General features: G+C 50.3%; 1 protein-coding gene across 1 annotated transcript in view; it reads left to right on the top strand.

Annotated features, from left to right (window-relative positions):
* Positions 1-26,117, top strand: part of TRAF3 (TNF receptor associated factor 3) — a 126,008-nt gene that overhangs the window by 80,575 nt on the left and 19,316 nt on the right. The window contains exons 3-7 of the mRNA XM_055418594.2: positions 14,423-14,668; positions 16,222-16,273; positions 19,175-19,279; positions 19,868-20,035; positions 24,730-24,810. Coding sequence (XP_055274569.1) covers positions 14,424-14,668; positions 16,222-16,273; positions 19,175-19,279; positions 19,868-20,035; positions 24,730-24,810 — 651 coding nt within the window. The 5' untranslated portion in view covers position 14,423. The remainder of the gene's footprint in view (positions 1-14,422; positions 14,669-16,221; positions 16,274-19,174; positions 19,280-19,867; positions 20,036-24,729; positions 24,811-26,117) is intronic.

The raw sequence follows: 26,117 nt of genomic DNA, 5'->3' as shown, positions 1-26,117 counted from the left end.
ACAGTCCAACTCTCACATCCATACATGACCACGGGAAAAACCATAGCCTTGACTGGATGGACCTTTGTTGGCAAAGTAATGTCTCTGCTTTTTAATATACTATCAAGGTTGGTCATAACTTTCCTTCCAAGGAGTAAGCGTCTTTTAATTTCATGGCTGCAGTCAGCATCCGCAGTGATTTTGGAGCCCCCAAAAATAAAGTCTGACACTGTTTCCACTGTTTTTCATCTATTTCCCATGAAGTCATGGGACCAGATGCCATGATCTTTGTTTTCTGAATGTTGAGCTTCAAGCCAACCTTTTCACTCTCCTCTTTCACTTTCATCAAGAAGCTTTTGAGTTCCTCTTCACTTTCTGCCATAAGGGTGGTGTCATCTACATATCTGAGGTTATTGATATTTCTCCCAGCAATCTTGATTCCAGCTTGTGCTTCTTCCAGCCCAGCGTTCCTCATGATGTACTCTGCATAGAAGTTAAATAAGCAGGGTGACAATATACAACCTTGACGTACTCCTTTTCCTATTTGGAACCAGTCTGTTGTTCCATGTCCAGTTCTAACTGTTGCTTCCTGACCTGCATACAGGTTTCTCAAGAGGCAGGTCAGGTGGTCTGGTATTCCCATCTCTTTCAGAATTTTCCACAGTTCATTGTGATCCACACAGTCAAAGGATTTGGCATAATCAATGAAGCAGAAATAGATGTTTTTCTGGAACTCTCTCGCTTTCTCCATGATCCAGCGGATGTTGGCAATTTGATCTCTGGTGCCTCTGCCTTTTCTAAAACCTGCTTGAACATCTGGGAGTTCACGGTTTACATACTGCTGAAGCCTGGCTTGGAGAATTTTGAGCATGACTTTACTAGCGTGTGAGATGAGTGCAATTGTGCGGTAGTTTGAGCATTCTTTGGCATTGCCTTTCTTTGGGATCGGAATGAAGACTGACCTTTTCCAGTCCTGTGGCCACTGCTGAGTTTTCCAAATTTTCTAGCATATTGAGTGCAGCACTTTCACGGCATCATCTTTCAAGATTTGAAATAGCTCAACTGGAATTCCATCACCTCCACTAGCTTTGTTTGTAGTGATGCTTTCTAAGGCCCACTTGACTTCACATTCCAAGATGTCTGGCTCTAGGTCAGTGATCACGCCATCGTGATTATCTTGGTTGTGAAGATCTTTTTTGTACAGTTCTTCTGTGTATTCTTGCCACCTCTTCTTAATATCTTCTGCTTTTGTTAGGTCCATACCATTTCTATCCTTTATCGAGCCCATCTTTGCATGAAATGTTCCCTTGGAATCTCTAATTTTCTGGAAGAGATCTCTTGTTTTTCCTATTCTGTTGTTTTCCTCTATTTCTTTGCATTGATCACTGAGGAAGGCTTTCTTATCTCTCCTTGCTATTCTTTGGAACTCTGCATTCAGATGCTTATATCTTTCCTTTTCTCCTTTGCTTTTTGCTTCTCTTCTTTTCACAGCTATTTGTAAGGCCTCCTCAGATAGCCATTTTGCTTTTTTGCATTTCTTTTCCATGGGGATGGTCTTGGTCCCTGTCTCCTGTACAATGTCACGAACCTCCGTCCAGAGTTCATCAGGCACTCTATCAGATCTAGTCCTTTAAATCTATTTCTCACTGCCACTGTATAATCATAAGGGATTTGATTTAGGTCATATCTGAATGGTCTAGTGGTTTTCCCTACTTTCTTCAATTTAAGTCTGAATTTGGCAATAAGCAGTTCATGATCTGAGCCACAGTTAGCTCCTGGTCTTGTTTTTGCTAACTGTATACAGCTTCTTCATCTTTGGCTGCAAAGAATATAATCAATCTGATTTCGGTGTTGACCATCTGGTGATGTCCATGTGTAGAGTCTTCTCTTGTGTTGTTGGAAGAGGGTGTTTGCTATGACCAGTGTGTTCTCTTGGCAAAACTCTATTACTCTTTGCCCTGCTTCATTCCGTGCTCCAAGGCCAAATCTGCCTGTTACTCCAGCTGTTTCTTGACTTCCTACTTTTGCATTCCAGTCCCCTATAATGAAAAGGACATCTTTTTTGGGTGTTAGTTCTAAAAGGTCTTGTAGGTCTTCATAGAACCGTTCAACTTCGGCTTCTTCAGCATTAGTGGTTGGGGCATAGGCCTGGATTACTGTAATATTGAATGGTTTGCCTTGGAAACGAACAGAAATCATTCTGTCGTTTTTAAGATTGCATCCAAGTACTGCATTTCCGACTCTTTTGTTGACCATGATGGCTACTCCATTTCTTCTAAGGGATTCCTGCCCACAGTAGTAGATATAATGGTCATCTGAGTTAAATTCTGGCAAGCCATTCCAGTACTATTGCCTAGAAAATCCCATGGATGGAGGAGCCTGGTGAGCTGCAGTCTGTGGGGTCGCTAGGGGTCGGGCACGACTGAGCGACTTCACTTTCACTTTTCACTTTCACACATTGGAGAAGGAAATGGCAGCCCACTCCAGTGTTCTTGCCTGGAGAATCCCAGGGACGGGGGAACCTGGTGGGCCTCCGTCTATGGGGTCACACAGAGTCGGGCACGACTGAAGTGACTTAGCAGTAGCAGCAGTAGCAGAGTTAAATTCACCCATTCCAGTCCATTTTAGTTCACTGATTCCTAGAATGTCTATGTTCACTCTTGCCATCTCCTGTTTGACCACTTCCAATTTGCCTTGATTCATGGACCTAACATTCCAGGTTCCTATGCAATACTGCTCTTTACAGCATCAGACCTTGCTTCTATCCCCAGTCACATCCACAACTGGGTATTGGTTTTGCTTTTGCTCCATCCCTTCATTCCTTCTAGAGTTACTTCTCCACTGAGCTCCAGTAGCATACTGGGCACCTACGACCTGGGGAATTCCTCATTCAGTATCCTATCATGTTGCCCTTTGATACTGTTCCTGGGGTTCTCAAGGCAAGTATACTGAAGTGGTTTGCCATTCCCTTCTCCAGTGGACCACATTCGGCTGTGGTCCATGTGATCAGATCGACTAGTTTCCTGTGATTATGATTTCAGTGTGTCTGCCCTCTGATGCCCCCTCGCAATACCTACCGTCTTATTTGGGTTTCTCTTACCTTGGTCTTGGGATATCTCTTCACAGCTGCTCCAGTAAAGCGCAGCTGCTGCACCTTACCTTAGATGAGCGGTATCTCTTCAAGGCCGCCCCTCCTGACCTTGAACGTGGAGTAGCTCCTCTTTGCCCTCCTGAGCCCGCGCAGCCACCACAGCCACCGCCTGGTAGCTCCTCTCGGCCGCCGGCCCTGGCCTCAGGCATGGGGTAGCTCCTCTCGGCCACGCCTCTTTGCGTGGTTGGTTGCGCCGGGGCCGGCGTCTCTTGCGTCTGCGCCGCCGGGGCCCTTGTTCTGTTACTGTGGTATATTACATTGATTGATTTTCTTATACTGAACCACTCTTACCTTCCTGGGACAAATTCCACTTGATCGTGGTGTAGAAAACATTTAATGTGCTTTAGGGCTTCCCTGGTGGCTCAGAGGTTAAAGCGTCTGCCTCCAATGCGGGAGACCCGGGTTCAATCCCTGGGTCGGGAAGATCCCCTGGAGAAGGAAACGGTAACCCACTCCAGTATTCTTTCCTGGAGAATCCCACGGACGGAGAAGCCTGGTAGGCTACAGTCCACAGGGTCGCAAAGAGTCGGACACGACTGAGCGACGGAACGGACGAGCGAGGGCTTAGAGTGTTTTGTTGGGTCTGCATTTTTGAAACATGGTATTTTTGGGGGGGGGGGCGGGGACAGAGGATTCTTAGTTGATATTTTTTCTTTCAGACATTGAAATATATTATCCAACTGTCTTCTGTCCTCCATTGTTTCTGATGAGAGGTCAACTGTTAATCTTATTGAGGAAATCCTCTTATGTAAGGAATCACTTCTCTTGTTGCTTTCAGAATTTTCCTTCTTTCCTCCAGCAGTTCAGCAGTAATGTGTATAAGTATAGATATCTTTGAGTTTAACCTGCATAGAGTTTATTGAGTTTCCTGAGTGTGCAAATTGATACTTCTCATCAAAAATAGGAAATTCTTGTCCATTATCGTTTAAAATATTCTTTTCACCTTTTTCTCTCCCTCCTCTCCTTTCTAGGACTCCCAGAATAATGTATATGTTGGTATGATTGATAGTGCCCCATAGGTCTCTTAAGCTCTTTGCATTTTTCTTTATTATTTTTTCCTACTGTTACTTAGACTGGATAAACTCAATTGTCTTATCTTCAAGTTCTCTAATTCTTTCTTCTGTCTATTCAGTTCTCCTGTTGAGCCCCTTTATTGAATTTTTCTTTTCCATTATTGTGCTTTGTAACTTCAGGATCTCCATTTGGTTCCTTTTAAACTTTATTGATTTTTATTGATATTTTCTATTTCATGAGACATTGTTCAGATGGTTTCTTTTACTTTTTTGGACATAGTTCCCTTTATCTCTTTGAACTCATGTAGAGTTGTTAAGTCTGATGTCTGGGTTACCTCCTGCTACTGCTGCTGCTAAGTCACTTCAGTCGTGTCCGACTCTGTGCGACCCCATAGATGGTAGCCCACCAGGCTCCGCCGTCTCTGGGATTCTCCAGGCAAGAACACTGGAGTGGGCTGCCATTTCCTTCTCCAATGCATGAAAGTGAAAAGTGAAAGTGAAGTCGCTCAGTCGTGTCCGACTCTTTGCGACCCCCTGGACTACAGCCTACCAGGCTCCTCCACCCATGGGATTTTCCAGGCAAGAGTACATAGACAGTTTCTATTACTTGCTTCTTTTGTTGTTCCTGTATATGGGCCATGCTTCCTTATTTCTTGCCTGACTTACAATTTTTTGTTGAAAGTGAGCATTTTGAATATCATCGTATGGCAAATATGGAAATGAGATTCTCCCCAGTATTTCTTGCTGCTTGTTTTAGTTACTGTTTGCATGGTGAATTTTTTGAGCTGGTTTTGTAAAGTCCATATTCTTTATCATGTGTAGTCACTGAAGTCTCTGTTCCACCAGTGTAGTAGTCAGCTAAGAATCAGACAGAGATTTTCTGTAAGTGCCTGGAACCAAAATCATCTCCGAATCTCTTCACACATGGTATACGTGAGTATCAGGGTATGTTTTCAGCACCCAGCCAGGCAGTTGACAAGTTTGCCTTAGCATCACTTCCTGCTTGTACAGAACCTGGAGGTCAGCTGGAGGTGAGATTTCAGGGTCTTCTCGGATCTCTCCTGAGCGTGCACACAGCTCTGAGCATGTGCGTGGCCTTCTGGGATCATGGTAACACGTTGGAGCTCTTCAGAGCCCTCATTTCCCAGCATTTCCTGTCAACCTTTTGGCTTGTCTCTCATTTTCTTCTACCATTACTGGTTGGCTCAGGCAGCAGCAACTAATCTATTTGCCTCTGAGTGTTTTTAGGACAGTCCCCCAGCCCCACCATGGCTGCCTCAGTGCTGGGAGAGTCCTGAGGCTGATGAGGTCAGGGGAGCCACCAGATAGGTTGTGACTGCTTCTGAAACTCTTTGCAGATGAGTGTGTTCCGCTCCACCTGCCTCCAGCCTCCAGCCAGTCCCTGTGCTGGGATTGCAGGCATCTATCTTCCAGGCCACTGCCTCCTGGGGAGGGGACCAGGGCTGGGGAAAGCGCCACAGAGCTCACCGTCCTCACCGAGACGCAGCAGGTTTCTGTTGATGAAGCATCCCTCTGATTGCTGTGAGCTTTCTGGTTGGTTTCTAGAGTTCCACACTGGTTGTTTCTGACAGATCTTGCCATCTTTTTTCTTGCTTTTTGTGAAGGATGAACTTTTGGAGTTACATACTCAGCTGTCTTCACTGACATCACTCAGTCTGTTCTTAACCTGGCGACCAGTTTTGAATTTGCCTCATTTATGTGCACCCACATGATCTCAGAAGGGAGTTAAGTTGCCTTACAGTGGTGAACATTGTGAGAGATAAAGTAGCATTCGTGTCCTCCCTTGTTACTTTTGAAAACTTTGATCTTGCAGACCGACGTGTTATTTCCTTTGATGATCTTGAGGTTTTCACCCTCCCTGCCACACAGATGGGAGGGCACCTGAGGCAGGTTCACTCTGGCAGTTCTCCTGCCCAACCTTGTGTGTGGTCTTAGGGTGATGCACCCACCGGCTTTCGCCTTTAGCAGTGCTCACTGCCACTACCGTCTGCCTCTGGGCTGGTTGTGGAAAACTCACCTCCAGTGATGGTCTTCCTAAATCCAAACCTTGCTTTTCCTCAGGGCATAGTCGGTGGATGACTGTCTTAAGACTTAAAGATATCATCCCACCATCTTAGTTGTTTTAGGGGCTGATTAGGTGATTGTATGCTTTAAATCAGAACTGGCTTCTTATAGTGACCTTGGTTGTTGGCGGAGTCTGGGATCGTCAGTAAACCTGCGAGGGTTCATTCATCCACCAGTCCTGGCACCAGGGAGGAACGTGGACCAGCTGAGGCCCACATCCACCATCTCACCGATAGAGTAGGGCATGAGCTGGCCCACTGGGCCCTGCTCGGGGTCCATGTAATTTCTTTCTTAAACAAGCTCTTGTTTAGGTAGAATACTTCCCTTGAGTAATGTGAGTCTGTTCGACATAGTTGGTGGCTCATTATTTGAGCAGAACATCCTTCCTTTGGAAATGATTCTGTGATAGAAGTAGGACAGCTTTCAGTGTGGTTCCCTGTATATTAGATTGTCCTTTTTCATCAGTATCACCCATAAGCTAATCTGAATATTTTTAAAAGGCCAAGAGGTACAGTTAAAGATACATTTGACGACATTAAAATTAAGAACTTCACCTCATTAAAACGCAGAAAGTTAAAGTGAAGCCACAACCTAAGGGGAAAACATATATGTATAACTAACAAGAGATTAGCAGTCAGAACATATGAATCACCCCTGCAGATCAATATTTTAAAAGACCAATAACCCAATTAAAAAATTCAGACACAGGCATTTCAACAGAAGGAAAAGCACAAAAGCCCAATGAGCATATGAAAATATGCTAAACCTATTTAATTATCAGAGTAAGGAAGAAAAGGGGCCCTCATACCGGCTAAATTGGTGGAAATTAAGCTGTCTAATGATGCCCAATGTTGGTGAGAGGGTGGGTTAGCAAAGCTTGTGAACTGGCTGTGCCTACACCCTGCAAACCAACCGTTCCTGTGAACTCTAGATGTGGAGTTCAGGGCAGGAGTTAGCAAATTCTTCTCTAAAGGGCGAAGTGGTAAATATTCTAGGCTTTGTGGGTGTAATGTATATGGTCTTGTCACATAGTTGCCTATGTTTCGTTTGTTTGACTCTTTAAAAATGTAAAAAGTGTTTAAGCTTGAGAACCTAACAGAAACACACTACTGACCATATGTGACCCGTACGTTACAGTTTGCTTAACCCTAGTCCCGTGATCTAGAGTGTATACCCTAGAGAAAGTTCCCCCGGACAGATGCTCCAGAATGTTCAGAACAGAGTGTCCATACTAGCAGAAAATGGAAGCAGTGTGATAGAAAGATAGGTAAGTACACTGTTCCAGATGTTCAAGCTGGTTTTAGGTACATATACACAATGGAGTATTTCTCAGCCATCAAAAAGAATGCATTTGAATCAGTTTTAATGAGGTGGATGAAATTGGAGCCAATTATACAGAGTGAAGTAAGCCAGAAAGAAGAACATCAATACCGTATATTAACGCATATATATGGAATTTAGAAAAATGGTAACCTGAACCCTGTATAAGAGACTGCAAAAGAGACATAGGCATTTAGAACAGTCTTTGGGACTCTGTGGGAGAGGGTGAAGGTGGAATGATTGGAGAGAATGGAATTGTAGCATGTATATTATCATAAGTGACCAGTCCAGGTTCGACGCATAAATTTTCCTCTGTTCATTTCTTTGCATTTGTGCTTTTTTAATAAAATTCTTTTTTAGATATAAAAAAAAAAAAGAAAAGGCAGAGGAACCAGAGATCAAATTGCCAGCATCCGCTGGATCATGGAAAAAGCAAGAGAGTTCCAGAAAAACATCTATTTCTGCTTCATTGACTATGCCAAAGCCTTTGACTGTGTGGATCACAGTAAACTGTGGAAGATTCTGAAAGAGATGGGAATACCAGACCACCTGACCTGCCTCTTGAGAAACCTGTATGCAGGTCAGGAAGCAACAGTTAGAACTGGACATGGAACAACAGCCTGGTTCCAAATAAGAAAAGGAGTACGTCAAGGTTGTATATTGTCACCCTGCTTATTTAACTTCTATGCAGAGTACATCATGAGGAACGCTGGGCTGGAAGAACCACAAGCTGGAATCAAGATTGCTGGAAGAAATATCAATAACCTCAGATATGCAGATGACACTACCGTTATGGCAGAAAGTGAAGAGGAACTCAAAAGCCTCTTGATGAAAGTGAAAGAGGAGAGTGAAAAGGTTGGCTTGAAGCTCAACATTCAGAAAACTAAGATCATGGCATCTGGTCCCATCACTTCATGGGAAATAGATGGGGAAACAGTGTCAGACTTTATTATTTTGGGCTCCAAAATCACTGTGGATGCTGATTGAAATTAAAAGACGCTTACTCCTTGGAAGGAAAGTTATGACCAACCTAGATAGCATATTAAAAAGCAGAGACATTACTTTGCCAACCAAGGTCTGTCTAGTCAAGGCTATGGTTTTTCCCGTGGTCATGTATGGATGTGAGAGTTGGACTGTGAAGAAAGCTGATCGCCAAAGAATTGATGCTTTTGAACTGTGGTGCTGGAGAAGACTCTTGAGAGTCCCTTGGACTGCAAGGAGATCCAACCAGTCCATTCTAAAGAAGATCAGTCCTGGGTATTCATTGGAAGGACTGATGCTAAAGCTGAAACTCCAATACCTTGGCCACCTCATGCGACGAGTTGACTCATTGGAAAAAACTCTGATGCTGGGAGGGATTGGGGGTGGGAGGAGAAGGGGACGACAGAGAATGAGATGGCTGGATGGCATCACCGACTCGATAAACATTGGTTTGAGTGAACTCTGGGAGTTGATGATGGACAGGGAGGCCTGGCGTGCTGTGATTCATGGGGTCTCAAAGAGTCGGACACGACTGAGCAACTTAAATGAACTGAACTGAAGTGCACTGTGGAATATTATACTGTAGTAAAAATGAATGAACTATGTCTACTATACACAGCACACATGGCCTAACATTGATGTAACACTGATGGCAGAGGACTACATGTGGTGTATCATTTTCCTGAGGTTAGAAAGAGGCAAAAATGTTGTAAGAAGAAAAATGTGTGACAGTGCAGGAATTATAAGTGCAAAGTTGAGGCTGACATTGACTTGGAGCGAGGCAGGGGCTGGCTGAGGTGGTGGTGCACAGGACGGTGGCTGCCGCGTGGGTGCTGGGTGCTGGGTTGCTGTATTCTTATTCTCACCTTGCATGGATATCACTCAGAATTGTTTTTCTGTGTCTGGTACACAGTACATTTTCTTGAAAGGCAAAGAAGGACATCAGCCAGGCAGGACTTAGAGCCCACCACGCTGTTCTCCGTGAAGTGCACTTTCTGTACCAGAGTTGACTGAGTTGCCCAGCTGGGAAGGAGGACACAGGTGTCCCGCAGGTGTTGGGCAGTGGCCGCCAGCACGGCCTGCCAGAGCCAAACAGAGACGCACCAGGGCACAGCCCACTGCGTTCCGTGGCGACTGTGAGCTCACCGGCCCGAGCACACCCTGCCCCTTCCCCAGCGACCACCTTGGCGCCCTTGTCCAAAACCAGCTGGCCATAAATGTGAGCATTTCTGTCTGGACTCTTGGTTCTGATTCGTTGACTGTCTGTCTGTCCTTCTTACCAGCACTACAGTATCCTGATTCATCTGTAGTAAGTTTTGAAATAAAGAAGTGTGAGTCTTCCGACTTTGTTCTTTTTTTTCAGGATTGTTTTGTCTATTCTGAGTCCCTCATATTTCAATGTGAATTTTAGGTTCAGCTTATTAATTTCTACAAGAAGAAAAACCCCAGCTAGGAATCAGGTATGGGTATAGACGGATCTGTAGGTCAGGCTGAGTAGTAGCACCACCTTAGCAATGTTAAGTGTTCCAGTCCGTAAGCATGGGGTTGCTTTCCACTTAGGATAAAGAGCAATGTTTTATCATTTTCAGAATATATTTTATTCTTTTTGATACTCATAATTGGATTGCTTTCTCAATCTTATTTTTTAATTGTTCACTGCTAGTGTGTAGAAATGTAGCTGGGCTTTATATGTTGATTTCAAGCTCCGGGAGATGGTGATGGACAGGAAAGCATGGCATGCTGCAGGCCGTGGGTGTCTCAAAGAGTCAGACATGCCTGACCGACTGAACTATTTTATCCTGCAGCTTTACTGAGCAAGTTTATTAGTTCAGCTTGTTTTTAGTTGATTCTTTAGTATGTTCTATGTGCAAGATTATGTCATCTGAAAATGGAAATAGTTTTACTTCTTCTTTCCAGTCTGGAAGCTATTTCTTTCTTTTTTTTCCTTGCCTAATTGCTGAGCAAGGGCTTTTTTGACAAGACTTTAAGCTGTCCAGAGTGAGGAAGCAGCTGATCCCCGTGGACTTCCTGACCCAGCGGGAGGAGAGTGTGTCTTCTGAGTGTAGTGCTGCAGTTTGCAGAGGGATCCTGCATGTAAGGCCTCAGTGATGTCTGAAAACGCCAGAGAATCAGGGGTGCCGTCTGCTTTTCACGGGAAAAGAAAAACTGAGGATAAAAGCTGTGCCCAAGGACTTGCCTCAGGGCAGGAGTGCCAGGCCTGCCTTCCCACCCAGGCCACTTGCAGCCAGACGCCCTGCCTGTCCAACCCTCCCCGGAGCCCCCAGGACCTGGCCGCCCACCACACCCACCCAGCCGTGCTGCATCTCTGTGTCTCTGCCTTGTCCTCCACTAGAACTGGGATCATCCTGCCCCACATCCCACTTGGAAAGCCCCATCTCCCCAGCATGGGGTGCAAGCCTCCCAGCCTGAGGATCCGCAGCCTCTGTAAGCTCTCAGGGGACGCTTCTTGCTCCTGCCGCCATTACCCCTGCTGACCCTGGAGTGTCCCCCTTTCTCCCCAGAGCTCCCGAGGGGCGGGGACAGTCTCCCTCACCCCTCGCCCTGACAAGCAAGGCACAGTGCCATGTATGCTGGAGGTACCTCGTTACCTACTGAAATGAAACATGGTTGGTTCGGCAACCCCTGCAGAGCCGCTAACCTGAGAAGGCCTCTCTCGCCCGGTGGGAGGCCAGTGGCTGTGCCCTCCCGCGTGGCATGGCCGTGCTGACCAGCGGCTCTTCAGGAGACGAGCCCCCGTGAGAGAACCTGAGACCTGCTCACGCACGGGCAGCAGTGCCCTCCAGAAAACACGGCTGAGGCCGAAGCAAAGTCAGAGCCTCGGCGTTGGAGCAAAACCGGCTGCTGTTCTCTAAAACAGTGTTTGTTTATCAGTTTACTAACCATTGGAGGAAGTATACAATGGACAACCTTTTTAGAAAGATACTGGGCAGTGATTCTATATGGACATGAGTCTGAGCAAACTCAGAGAGATGGTGAAGGACAGGGAAGCGTGGCGTGCTGCAGTTCATGGGGTCGCAAAGAGTTGGACACGACTGGCTACTGAATAACAATGTATTTTAAAACGGACATGATCTTTGACCCAGCAGCCATGTTGCTGTGTGCTTGCCTGAGTGTGCAGAGATGCGTTCAGGAGTGTTCTCTGCAGGTCATATATAACATCAGCTGAAACCAGCCTTGCTGTCCATGAGCAGAACTGGTGAACCCCACATGGAGTGCCATGTGGCCCTTCCCCGTGATACAATGCCTATTTACAGGCCACTGTGGAGAAATGCCTGGGATGCCTTGTTGGTGATGACAGGAGAGCCGTGTTGCACACGCAGAGTGGTTTGTGTGGAGGAAGCAGGAAACGCATTCCCTCCACGCGCGTGCGCTGATCCTGGGTGTCTGCACACTCACACGGACACCAGCAGAGCATCTGCCCCTGGGCCTCATTGTCTTCCCTGCGAGCGTGTACTCTCACAGAGAAGTCTTACTGAGGCCCTTCCCCTCACAGGGGCATAGGCACTTCGGTTCTAGTCTTACATTTAAAGTGTATGACCCTACGTATAAACATCACAAGTTAACCAAACCTAAATGGAACTGGCTTAAACAGTTACTTTGAAATATTCTTTGTTTAGATTTTTAATTGGAGTATCATTCACATACCATAGAGTCCACCCCCTCTAAAGCATATGGCTCACTGGTTTTTAGTCTCTTCACAGAATGTGCAGTCACCCCTGTGCCCAGTTCCAGAACCCTCGGGTCACCCAGGAAGCCCTGTTCCCGTTAATAGGCGCGCCCACTCCCCCCACCCGTGCCGACTGAGAACCTGCTCTGGGGCTCTGGGATTTGCCTGTCCTGGACGCGACATGTTCAAATCATCTTCTCTGACCTCACTTGCGAGTATTCGAGGAGGGCTGATGCTTTTCCTGTCTGTCCTGCCCAGGCGCTTTCTTTCCCTCCATCCCTGGAAGCTTGTTATCCAGCCAGCAGCTCAGCTCAGGAATGGGCCGTGCATGGGGCGGGGCAAGGGCCCTGGGCGGGGTTTTGAGGGGCTCTTGGGGTGTGTGGCACAGGTGCCCAGTCAGCATCCCACATTCCAGGGGGCTCCTGACAGGCCTGTGCTCTCCCTTTCAGGACAGGCTGCAGACAGGTTCTCCTCATGTGCTTGGGATTCTTGGCATGTGTTCACTTGTCTTACGCAGCCTGTAAAAACCAGGGATCCAAACCTGTTCTTCACTTGTCTGTGCAGAGGACATGTGACCTATACCTAATTATAGGTAAACAAGCAGTTATTGATGGTCATTAGCTTCATCCTGAGTTGTCTCTTATATTTGAAATAGGAATTCACAACCGAAGAATCAAACATGTCTCAGTGAAAACTGTTTACTTATGGAACACACATTCCTCATACATAGGATAAAATACTAAACCACAGTTGCAAGTAGCATCTGATCTAAGCACAGGTTTTCAAGGCATGAAGCTATGAGATCAGTTCTGAAAACTGAAGTTTTTCTTTTTTCTGGCTTCACAGAAACACAGTTTGCTATGAGTGGCTCAGACCTCACCTTTCCCTCTGTTAACTCAGCAGATGTGTAATGAGAACCTTCTACCTCAGGCCCTAGTGTTTCCAGGTGCCCAGGGTTTGTTCAACAAAGCAGATCCAAACCCACTCCCTGCCTCAGGGAGTGAGGCAATAAATAAACCATAAGCAGCCGTCTTGGGAGGATGGACCGCGGGGGCGGGCCGTGAGTGGGCTGACCAGGGCGGGCTCCGTGAGAAGGTGGGGGGGTGTGGAGAGAAGGGCGGCGGGGCTGGGGTCAGCATTTGCAGGAGGATGGGGCAGGTGACCCGTGGCAGCAGGCCGACTCCTGGTTGACCCGTTTCCCAGACAGGCACCTTCCTACTTAGCGTCTTGACAAACAGGATTCTAATCGGTGAATTGGTGAGCAAAGGGTTGCTGGCCTTTTGGGGTCACTTTGAAATCTTTTTTTGTGTGTGTGTCACAAATGGACACTATAGGAGGCTCCCATGCTTTGCACAGTAGTTTGCTGTTTTGTTCAAAGTAACCCCCGTGTGGCTGGAACACGGGTCATCTGCCTGTCACGGGCACTGCCTCCTGCGTGGTTCTCGCACGTCCTGGCCATGGGCGCACCTCCCTTCGGCCCTGTCCAGGGGTGGGAAGAGGCAGTGTGAGGAGTGAGCCTCGGGCAGGGCGGCCTCTGCCCCCGGCCCGCCAGGTGCCCTGGGGCCGGGGTTGCAGCGTGCCCTGTCCCCACAGAACCCGAGTCCAGCCTGGCCTGGCTGGTGGGGAGCCTCAGGCTGAGGGGAGTGGGGGGCGGAGTGGATGCCCAGCACCTCATGAGGAGAAGGCATTTGGCCCTTATTTGTGTCAGTAGCAGAAATAGATGGATTGAGCAGAAGCACAGCTGGTCTTGAGAGACCCAGTGAGTTTTGAAAGGAGCTCCGTTGTATCTCCAGGCACCTCCTACTTTGCCGGGACAGGGCCTCACAGGTGGGGACCAGCCATGCGTCACCGTGCGGTTCAGTGTCTCCGCCGGCGTCCAGTCCTGGGCACTGGGTCCCACACACCCAGGGCAGGTCCGAGGCTGCGGGGCGGGCTCGAGAAGGGGGCCGGGCAGCCCGCCCAGGGGAGGTGGTCGCTGGGTGACAGGAGCCGCAATGTCAGAACAGTCCATAGAATGCGAAGTGACTGAAGTGACGCAGACATCATCTGCATTTTAAATTGAAGAGCCTTAATAATGCAGCCTGCGCCTCGTAGCAGGTCTCCGGGCGGGGGCCTGGGTGCTGGAGGCGGGGAGCCCTCGGGGAGCCCCGGCCGGCTGCTAGGGGACCCCCCAAGTCCCCGCTTTGATGGACCCCCTTCTCCTAGGATGGAGCCCAGTAAGAAGCTGGACGTGGCCGGCACCCTGCCTGCCAACCCCCCGCTGAAGCTGCACCCCGAGCGTGGAGCCGGGCCGGCTGTGCTGGTCCCCGAGCAGGGTGGCTACAAGGAGCGCTTCGTGAAGGCCGTGGAGGACAAGTACAAGTGTGAGAAGTGCCGCCTGGTGCTCTGCAGCCCCAAGCAGACCGAGTGCGGGCACCGCTTCTGTGAAACCTGCATGGGCGCCCTGCTCAGGTGGGTGCTGGCTGGTGCGCCCGGGTCCGGCCACAGACTCGGGGCAGCCCTCCCCAGCTCCGCCCGCGAGGTCTCTCCCCTGGGGCCCCTGTCCCCTGTGTGCAGGGCCCAGGTTTGCTGGAGGCGCTCACGTTTGGGGAGGAGCCACCCCATTCACTAACGATGGTGGGGCCCTTTGGGGTGGTCCCCCAGGACAGGGGACGTGCAGGGGTTCGGGATGTGGGGGCCAGGTCCTTGGTAAGGACAGGATGCCCTGGAGCTGAGTGTCAGGGAGCCCGCAGCGGCCCTTGCAGGCATGTCGTGCAGTAATGCCTTTCAAAGCCCCCAGCGTCAGGGAGGCTGCAGTTGTACAGCTGGTTCGTCCTGCAGGTTTTGCCCGGCGGGGTGCTGAGCACTGCGCTCAGCCTGGGACCCCGCCGGAGGGTGGGAGCTGGGAAGGCTGCCCTGGCTCGTCCATCCCTCCCCTGGGGGTACCCTCCCTCCCAGGGCCCCCTATGGGGACTTGCGCTGAGCTCTCGTCCTCTCACCCCAGACTGAGGACTCAGCTCTGGAACGGAGCTTAGTGACAGCGGCGCAGCCCCACGGCGCCCGCTTTCCCTGCAGGGGTCCCCCGTGGGCCGGGCGGGCTGGGGCGGGGTCTCTTCCAGTCTCAGTTCTGCTCTGCCTTGGGCTCTAAGGCGGCTCAGAGAGTCCCATGATTAAAACAGGTGAGCACAGGCTCCGTGCTGGTGAAGCCTGGATGAGCGAGCTATCGTTTTAAAGCCTGTTAATCTCCCCGCCACTGACCCTCAGCTCTCCTGCCCCCTCCCCAGGGCCCCTCTGCCCACCTGCCTGCTGCTCCCAGATCCCCCACGGTGCCCCCTGGCCTGGATGCCAGGTGCCCTCAGACTGTCGAGGGCAGGGGCCCTGGAAGGAAGGAACACTGAAAGTTAGTTTTTTATTTTTAATCTCTCAGAGGTGGTTTCCAGCACAAGATGGGGGTGAGACTCGAGTCCAAAAGAGGGCAGCTAGGGAGCAGCGGCTTGTGTCCTGAGTTTGGGGACAAGAATCATGTGGGAGACTCGTGGGCTCTGTAGACAGGCTCAGCTTTTGATTCCCACAGGATTCAAGTCTGTGGAGTTCCATCAGCCTTTCAGCAGCTGTGAAGGAGACAGCCTGTGGATCCAGCACTTTCTGTGCTGGTAGAGCAGCACTGTTCAGAGGCCCTCCTGGGAGCTGGGGACACTCACGCTGTACAGCCCCTCCGCGGGGAGCTGCTTTTGGTTTCTGAAATGAAATTTCACTTTTAATTGAGAGGGAATTTCCAAGAGGGACTGATCTAAGCTGCTCTGCTGAAAAACTTCCTTATGAAAAATCACTACTAAAAAAGAATCTTAGCCCTTTTCTCCCGTTTAGACCGTATTTAAACGAAACTCACCCTGGCATCCTGAAGCCCTCGTGCTCCGAGCTCCGCACAGCAGACGTGACCCCTAAGTGAATGGCTCAGCGTTCCCAGTGGGTTCAGATGAGAAGATGCTCGCCCTCTAACACATTTGCTGTGTCTCTCCCCTCAGCTCCTCCAGCCCGAAATGTACTGCTTGTCAAGAAGTCATCATCAAAGACAAGGTATTCCTGGTTTTTTAATAAGCTGTTTGGTCACCGTGTTGCGCTGGGTGGTACCTTCTGCAAGGTTTGCATCTTGCACGCTGGCTCTTGAGTTTCCCTGGCTCTGATGGCTGGTGAAGCGGGGTTGAGGCAGGGGGCTGTAAGCACCCCGACACACCGGGCAGATATGCTGGGCAGGTGCTTCAGCCCCCGAGCCTACCTCCTCCCCTGGGTCAGTCATGCTTTCACCTTCCAAGACCCCGGCTAGGGGATGTGCACTGTTATCTCGGGTCCTCCTCCCAGATGGCTGCGCTCAGCCTTCGGACGGTGCTGGTCTGCGGGCCCCACTGGACGTGCTCTCTCCCTGCCCCCACACAGCGTCTGGAAGTCATTAGACACGTGCGCTTTCAGCCCTGCCCTCCCCTTCGTGGCCGAGGGTGCCTCCGAGCTCATGAGGGCCCTGCAGCCCAGCACCCAGGGGCCCGGGCCCTCCTCACCCACCATTTGTCTGTCTGCAACCTGCCAAGCCCTCCTGGGCACACTTCTCGTTTGAAACCACTCGTTCTTGAAGTACTTAAAAGATCAATAAAAATATGTGGTTCTGATATTTTGATTAATGAACCTAACCATTTTTTAAGTGTAGGCCATTAAATCGTACAATGAAGTTCTCACTCGGGTTTTCCCGTGGCCTTGCTGTTCGGCAGCTCCGGTGCGCGTGGGGACTTGCGGCTTGCTGGTGACGGGGGCCCAAGGGCTGCCAGTATGGGCCCCAGGGTCACCTGCTCCGGGCAGGTCAGAGACAGAATTGTCCGAAATCCGCATACCTGTGCCTTCTCAGCATTTACCTGCCGAGCAGTAGGGAGGGGATTGTTTGTAAGAAAACAGGTCACTCAGCTCTGCCCCTTGTCTTAACACAGCAACCTGTTAGCGATTATCTAACCAATGTGACAAGCTTCCCCAGGGGCCCAGTGGTAAAGAACCCACCTGCCAATACAGGAGACACGGATTCCATCCTTGGGTCAGGAAGATCCCCTGGAGGAGGGAATGGCAACCCAGCCCAGTATTCTTGCCTGGGAAATGCCCATGGATAGAGGGGCCTGGGGGGGCTACAGGCCACGGGGCCACAAAGAGTCAGACAGGACTGAGCGACTGAGCAACAGCAGCAGTCCAGTGTGACTGAGAGAGGAGGCTGAACCAGCGGGCTGAGATGACCGTTTTCCTGCCTCATGTCATTACTCAGAGTTGTTATCCCTGTTTTTCAGTGGCACTGATAGCTGAAGAGCTGTTATGGAATTTGATGAAGAATCTTAAATAAGACTGAATAAGCCAGGGATCCTCATGGGGAGACGTAGGTCCGGTTGGGCCCCGGGAGACTGACCTCAGCCACTGGGCGGTCACTGAGGATGGCACCGCCCCAGGGCCTCCGCTTCCCTGTCTATAAACTGGGATGGTTGCAGAAATGATACGAGCTCTTTCTCGGCCCTGAAGTTCTGCACTTTCATTGTTCTTATGTTTTCAATCTATGTTTTTTCTTCCCTAAGTTACGAAGTTATGTTAGTCACTCAGTTGTGTCAGACTCTTTGTCACCCCATGGATTGCTGCCCACCAGGCTTCTCTGTCTGTGGAATTCTTCAGGCAAGAATACTGGAGTGGATTGCCATTCCCTTCTCCAGGGGATCTTCCCAACCCAGAGATCAAACTTGGGTCTTCTGCATTGCAGGCAGATTCTTTACCATTTGAGCCACTAGGGAACCAAAGTTAAACTCAAGTGATTTAAGAAACTTAGGGAATTCCCTGGTGATCCAGCAGATAAGACTCCGTGCTTCTGCTGACGTGGACCCGGGTTCAGTCCCTGGTCAAAGAGCTAAGATCCCACAAGCCATGAGGGGCACCCCAAAGAAAAGAAAAGAAACTTAATGGCACAGAAGGATCACTTTCTGTGATCACATTATTTCTTACTGGTTAAAAATACCTGTTCTGTTGACTTCAACATCTTAAATTATGACCTTTTTTAAAAAAGTCATGTTTACCTAAGATTACATTTGGCTCCAAATTAATTTATTTTTAACTCTTAGCAGCTGTTGATTCTATTTTTTTGCTTGTGGAGTCAAGAAACGCCTGTTGAGCTCTCTGGTTTTCTGCTGTTACAGAGCATTAGTGCGTGGGGGTTTCTTAGAAGTGCCTGAGTACTAGGGTGGTGTAGCTTGTGTTGTTAGAAGGAGCGAGAGCACTTGTTTTCTAAGGGAAAAAGAAAATTAAAGGGTTTTCATTTTCAAAGGCGAACATTTTCATTGTTGGATTAACTGTATCTTTGCAACATGTTTTTAAAAGTTTCTTAAACAGCAAGCTAATACCTTCTTTTTGGTGAAAAATGAGTTAGTTACAAGGGATGTACCCTTCAGAGCAGGAGCCAAGATAAATGTTGTTCAAACCGTCTGCAGCTCATGGTCTTTTATGGTTGCTTCTCTGTTCCTCCAGCAAGGATCTAGCAAGGCCTCGCACTGTAGCGCCCGCTCCCACTGCCCCGTTCCTCTATGGGCAGTTCCGCTCCCAGCAAGGCTGGAGCCTGGGCGTGTCCAGGATCCACGTGTGAATGCGGTCCTGGTGTGGGCTCGTCTTGAGAATGTCAGAGCCCATCTAAAACATTTGGATGCTCCAAAGTGGTCTTCCGTTGTTGTTCAGCACAACTTGCTCACTTTGGGTTTATCCGTTAAAAGCTGGTAGTTAAGGTTGTAAACTGTGTCTGTTAGTGGGGACGGCTCCTTCATTCTCACTTAGACACTGAGATGGTCCTTGGTATTTTCTGAGCCCTCTTCAGGGATGTGCTAGTGACTTTTTAGAGTGGTTTTGCCTTGTCTAAAGTAGCAGCATGCAGAGATTAAGAAATCTTAATCCTCTAAAATAGCTATCTTTCAATTTCAGGTGTTTAAGGATAATTGCTGCAAGAGGGAGATTCTGGCCCTTCAGATATTCTGTAGGAACGAGGGCCGGGGCTGTGCGGAGCAGCTGGCCCTGGGGCACCTGCTGGTGAGTACGTCAAGATGTCCAGAAACACCGGTCCCCGGTCAGCATGATGGAGCCCCGAAGACCATGTTTGCGTCTATCTTCAGCCACAACCAAATAGGAGAGCAGGCATAGCCACTTGGGTGTCAAGTGTTATTTTTATGACATCACAGGCAGAAATGTCAGTTGGTTTTGAGCACCCTACCCTATTTAGAGTAGAAAGAAATCTGAATTGATTGTTAATTATAGAAGGCCCATTTAAACCTTCTCCTTTTTATAACCATAAAATTCCATGTAACTTCTTATGGTTTTTTTTGGTTTGTTTTGATTGCTATCATATTTAATCCTGGAAGGATATTTGAATTAGAATAAAACGAAGTCCTTAGCGGATAACCATTTATTTATCCAGGAAGAAAGGTTAATTGACTTAGTTCTTCAAAAGCAATATAGTTTGAGTAATCACTAAATGGTATGAAATTCAGTATCTCTTGATACGTTTGTCACTCTCTGTGAGAAACTGCTTGCGTGGGATTTGACTGCATAGAGGCTAGAATTGGTATTTCAGACTGGAGGTCTGCCAGTTGAGAACTCCGAGGACTGTCTGCCTTCCAGGTGCATTTGAAGAATGACTGCCAGTTTGAGGAGCTTTCGTGTGTCCGTGCCGACTGCAAAGAGAAGGTTCTGAGGAAAGACCTGCGTGACCACGTGGAGAAGGCCTGTAAATACCGCGAGGCCACGTGCAGCCACTGCCAGAACCAGGTTCCGATGGTCACCTTGCAGGTGCAGTGCTCTCTCACGCCCCCACCTTGAGCTCCATCCAGATGTCGTTTGTCCACAGAATAGCTCGTCAAATGACTGTTCCCTCAGAAATAAACAGAAAAGATAGGCCTAACTAGCAATTTTCATCTGACTTTATTTCAGAGCTAAGCTGTATTTGTTTTTCCCGTTTTGATTTACGCAATTAACATTTTCCATTGCCTTGATCGACTGTCATTTGGGGTGCCAAAAAAAAAAAAGGTAGAATTTTCCACTTGTCCCAGGGAATAGCCTCAAAATCTTGTCAGATCGCTTAACCATTCTATAGCTCCAAGACATTACCATCACTTCAGCAGGGTGATGTACCCTGCAGCATTGAAGTACAGCTGTCTCTCTTGGAGAGAGAGGAGAAGTTAACATTTTTTCATGCCTCCCTTGTTTCCGCATGATTTTATATTGTGCACATGTTGGAATCAGATCACTTATGTGTAAATTAAAGAGAAACAGATGTTGGGATGGAGGCCAAGCTTCCAAAAGAGTCAGCGGTGTGGACACTGTCGAATATTTGCTTGTTGAGTACATATTTACTGCATGCCTGCTGGGTGCTGTTCTAGGGGCTGGGGGTTCAGGGTGACCTCATCTTCCAGTGGGAAGAGGTCATAAGTACAACAAAGACGGGAGGAGGGGTGGTGAGGGCGGGCCCCTCCGAGGCCGTCGGGACGATGCAGGAAGAGCATCGGGGCAGGGGCCGAGGGGCCACGGGCAGCTCTGGCTCCGAGACGGAGCCAACTCAGCAGGTGGATTTCAGGGGCTGCCTCGCATAGGGCAGGGGCGAGGTGGGAATTTGATGGGAGCAGACTAGAGGTGGGCGTCTGGGCAGCCCTGAGCAAGGGGCAGATGTGGTTGGTCAGCATTACGCAGAGCCAGTAGGATTAGCCGGTGGCTTGAGCACGGAGTGTGAGTTGAGCAGATGCCCAGCGCTTGTAACTAGAGCAGCGGATGAACCAGAGCGCCCTGACCAGGTGTGGCTTAGAGCGAGAGAGCAGGCTCTGGGGAGGAGGGGGTGGTCTGCGCCACAGGGTGTGTCAATAGGTGGTCCTGGCACCCCAGGGCCTGGAGCAAGTAGAGAGAAGGGCCAGTGATGACCAGAGGCCTGGGCGCACAGTGCTTACAGCCTGCAAAGCAAGGGGGCTCATCCAGTGGAGGGGCGGCCAACCTGGGAGGGCCCCGAGGGGGACGTCCCAGAGGGAGACGGGAGGCGTGGCGGGGCAGGTGGGGGCCAGTGACTGGTGGGCCTGCAGACAGGGGCCCTGGACAGGCAGCTGGGCCCGAGGGCCACTGGCTCGTTCCTGGCAGATTTTGGGGGCACGTACTGACCCCCATTTAGAAACGGTTGCCTTGGTTTTTCTGTGTGAAGAGAGAGTCATGACTGTAGCCTCCACTTTGCCTTCCTTGTTTAACTTTTCTGTGCCTGTGCCTTTCTTCCCAAGTCTGTTTCCTGTATGATCGTTGTTTCTGGTTATTAATAACCTTTAAGTGCCCTCCCCTTTGGAAAATAGCCTTAGTAATTTTCATAATTGAATCACTTTTTCAGTAGTTAAATTCGAGTGAAGGCAACATGTACCACGGAGCAGTCTTCCCAACCTTACACGTGTTACTGTGTTGCTATCAAAGTTATACGTTGCTTCAAAAATCAATTGCCTCTATTTGCAGAATAGAATTCAGAAATTAATTTTCATTTGAGAAAAGAATTGTAGAGCATGTGAGTTAAACAGCTTGTTAGTAACCGACTCTGAGCTTCAGTCAGGCCTGCGAAGAGGCGGGTTTTGGAAGAACAGCATTGCTCGTGGAGGCGTGAAACGCTGGTTGAGTACCCATGGGGCAGCAAGACCCCAAGCTAGTTGCCCAGGACACACAAGAGAACAAATCACAATCTCTCCCCTTATTCCACCGTCTGGTCGGGGAGACAGCCAGTTACATAACTGTGTAAATGCTGGTGTGGGAAGGGCCGGTTCACCTGGCCTGACAGGGTCCGTGAGGGCCATGGAGAAGTGGCATCTGACCTGACGGGGGGGTCTTAAATGTGTTGACTGCGGAGACGAGGCAGGTGCAGAAGCACGGAGCAGTCACTGCAAGTTTGGGGCCTGAGCTGTACAACGGAATCTCCCTCATAAATCTTCCTTCCCTTCGGTGATGGAGACGTCCCGGCATGTCCTCGGCGGTTGGCCCTGCAGTGCATCTCGGGGCAGAGCTTACTTTCTGTCCGCCTGTGGTCACTGTGGGGAGCACGCCTGCCTGGGGGTCACGCTGGGGCGCCCCCTCTGGGTCCCTGGAGCCCCGGCGCCAGCAGGCAGCCACACCCGCGTTTCCTCCCCGCAGGAAGGAAAGGGCCCCATCTTGTCTGTAGTGGCGGAACTTGACTCCCAAGCCTTGTTCTTTGAACTCTCACACAGTCTCGTCCTCTCAGGCCTTAAGTCTGTTTTTAAAAAGCACAGTTGTTTAACTTAGGCCCGAAGCCCCTGGTCATCCTGACTTTCGTCCTTGTCCTGCGTTCTGTGGTGTGACAAGTACACCAAGTGTTGATAAGATGTAGATTGGTAAAGCACGGAGACCTTCAAGGTCTCATGAGCAGTTCTTTTCTATCTTTAAACCATGGTATTGGCGTGTCAGGTATTTTTGAGTTTGTTTTTTTTAATCTGTTAGCATAAAACATCAGAAAAAAAGCTCTTCCATTTAGCCCAGAGATTATGGAGTATCATTCTCTTTGAACAGTTCTGTTAATTTGTGAAAAGTCAAGAGTTGTAAAGGGTGGGCAAGGATTACCTCTTAACTCATTACATCTGTAGACACTGTCTTTCCAAACAAGGTCACAATCTGAGGTCCTGGGGGGGGATATTTCAGGGGTCACTGTTCAACCCACTGAAGTGGGCAAAGCTATAAATGGCAAGTCACAGGAAACAGAAATGCTTAAAATAAACAGTATGCTGATAGCTACATGTTAAAGAATTGCAAGTCACACCATTGCCTTTTTCACCCATCACTGTTGGAGATGGGAAGGTTTTTGACAGAACTGGCAAAACCCCCGAAATCCCATGTGAGATGCTTACCCTCCGATAGCCAGAAAAGCCTGTTTTGATCATCCTTGCACAGGTCTGCAGGGCGCACATGAAGCTCCTGACTGGCCTGGCGTGCAGGCCCCAGCCTCTCCTCCCGCTGCCCCCTGCCTGCCCTCCCCAGCGCACGGCTCCTCCCCTGGGTTGTCTCAGCGCTCCCCCCGCAACCCCACCCCCAGACGCTTTCCCTGCACCCCTGCTGCGGTGTGATTGTCCATCCATGCTCCTTACTATCCTGGGCCAGGCTGACCCAAGGCCAGGCCAGGCCCGGCCCAGTGAATGGAGCTTTGGGAGGGAGGTGTGGCATCTGGAGCACTGGCCACATTTGTTCTCCAGGCCCGGGACTGACTCCATCCTTACCGCTGCCCTCCGAGGGATGTCTGGTCACTCCCCACCTACAGATGATGCCAGTGAAAGACGCAGGAAGCCTTGGCTTGGCGTTGGGGAACGCGTCGGGATTCTGAGCACTACCCAGGGGGGGTCCCCTCGCGGGAGGTGCTGGTCAGGCTCAGTCTAGCCAAGAGCCTTCCAATGAGCTCAAGACAGCCATGGGCTCGCCCGCCGCAGGTGCTGGGGGCTCTGTGGCCTCCGGGACCATGCTCGGGAGCAGAGGGGTCCTGCCCACCTGCCAGGCTGATCCAGACCAGGGGCTGCAGGTGGCAGGGCGACTGGCCTCATGGGCCAGAGAAGCGTCCCTGCAGGCACCGTGTCCTTGGCCCACACACCTCCTGGTCAGATGGCCTGTGGCTAGCGCTGCCTCGATGCAGCCTGGCTGGAGGCCCTGCCAGCAGAACGGAGTGTCCCTGGGCCTGAGGGAAGCCCACCATCTCTCCTGCAGAGTGCTGCCCTCTGAAGCCTGGCCCCACAGTTGTGTTTCATGGCGGGTCTGGATCTCCCTGTGTGGCCTCTGTCACGTGTCTGGAGGTGCTGTCTCCTGGCCTCCGGGAGCTCTGGTCCATGCTTTGCTGGTGGCAGGTGTACCGGACAGGTGCCAGCAGGTACCCGTGGCACAGTTTGGCAGTGGCCGTCACCCAGGCTCTGTGTTGAAATCTGTGCCATCCAGAGAACAGCCACACTGGAACATACCTATGTTGTCCTTGCATTAAAAATAATCCAGGCACGCTGTCAGGACAGTCATTTAAATTCCCAGGGATTACACTGTTTTCAGGCTCTTGCGAAGCATCGTTTCCAGACTCCAAGCTGAGAAGCCAGAGGGGAAATGTCCGCCCCAGCCAACAGAGGCTGGGCCCCGGCATTCAACCCCGTGTGAGCGAGCTTGCCGGGCACAGGTGGCGGGGTGGCGTCAGCCCCGGGGACGTGGCTGGAGGGCACGCAGGTGGGCTGGGGCAGGGCTGTCCTAGAGTGCCCCTCCTCTTCAGTCGCTCTGACCAGTCAGGTCTGGGGAGCTCTGGTGAGTGCCTGCCTTGTCAGCACTCACGCTTCTGTAACACAGCAGCCCATCCAGGTGTGATGGGAGCCTCGGGACCCAAGGACGTGACTGTGGACAGGGGTCGCCCCTTGAGGCCTCGTGGGGACGCCAGCGGCCTCTGAAGGAAAGTGGGTCATGTGTTTCAGAGTTGGCAACGGTTTCTCTTTTTCCTCCAGAAACACGAAGACACGGAGTGTCCCTGCGTGGTGGTGTCCTGCCCACACAAGTGCAGCGTCCAGACCCTTCTGAGGAGCGAGGTGAGGGGTGTGGCTGGGCCCCTGCAGGAACTGGGGGTCCTTCGGGTCCCCGCTTCCCCCTTGATGCCGAGGCCCGAGGTTGTCACAGATGATGGTGGTGAGAGGGTAGACTGATGAAAAACCTCATGCTGTTCCTGGAAATCAGATATTTCAGAAACAAGCAGTTAAAAGCCACGGAGTGGTGGATTCAGAACAGAAATACCTTTGAGAACTGAGAAAATGGCAGTGTTTACAGGGCAAGCAGGGGCGACACTTTTTAGGTTTAAATCTGTGCAAGAAGAATTATTCTACGACCATCTCAGGAAGATCAGTTGACTGAGAGATACTCTTGAGCCATTTCAGCTACACAGGCCGTGCAGGGTCTGCCCTGGGGTGAGAGGGTCGGCGAGTGGCAGGGGAGGTGCCTGGACGGCAGCCCTCGGGCCCACTGTCCCTGAGGCAGGTAGATTCTGCGGTCACCTTATCTGGCCAGGGTATATCCAGGTGGAACAGTTCCAAGGCTTCTCAGTGCTCCGCACCTGGTCCTGGCCTGGGTTCCTTTGGCTGCTGTTCTGGGAGCTGTTGGGGCACCCGTGGGCTTTGGGGTGCTTGCGGCCCTGGTCCCCACGCCCAGCGCCCTTGGGCCTGGGTGCTCTGACTTGAGGAGTCTGCTCACCTCAGCCCTTTTCAGGAGCCCGGGATTTGATTCCTGGATACTGTGGGGGTGGGGGAGGTCAGTCCCTTCCATCCCTGAGGCCAGGGACACGGGCGCAGCAGGACCCCAGAGCCCCTCTCACCGAGGTCCCCCATCCCGGGACGCCCCTGCTGGGCAGGGGCCTGTCTTGCCGGGTGTGACGGTGGTCCCAGGGCCCCTGGCTATCCTCAGAGAGCAGTGAGGGCACCGTCTCCACGACTGGGAAGCCCCTCTGTTAAAGTGAACTTTGAAAGAGGCTGCTGCGGAGATAACTTGCAGGGCTCCGCGTGCTTCCCTCAGTGGCGACTCACGCAGGGCTGTCTGTATTAGGGACAAAATCGTCTCCATTCGCCTTTAAGGTATCTTTATTTTTTAAAATGTTTAAACCTGCATTGATCCCGGGTTTCTGGTGAAAGTTGCCCTTTTACAGATGGTTCTTGCTCTAGCCCCGAGCTCCCCTAAATTCTGTAGTGCTCTGAGAGTAATGATGATGAAGCCAATTTAGGGAAAGTACAACCCTGTGTTTATAGTTGTAGAAAATGGTGCTAAACTCGATAAGTCCCCAGTTTTAACATAAGAAGTGTTGGCTGGTTGGATTTACGACCGTGCTGATGGCAGTGAAAGAAGACATTTT

Source organism: Moschus berezovskii, chromosome 21 (assembly GCF_049115385.1).
Source record: "Moschus berezovskii isolate FMDL1 chromosome 21, NW_MosBer_1.0, whole genome shotgun sequence".
Taxonomy (NCBI): Eukaryota; Metazoa; Chordata; class Mammalia; order Artiodactyla; family Moschidae; genus Moschus; species Moschus berezovskii.
The sequence above is the reverse complement of the archived record's forward strand: the minus strand, read 5'-3'. Positions and strand labels throughout refer to the sequence as shown.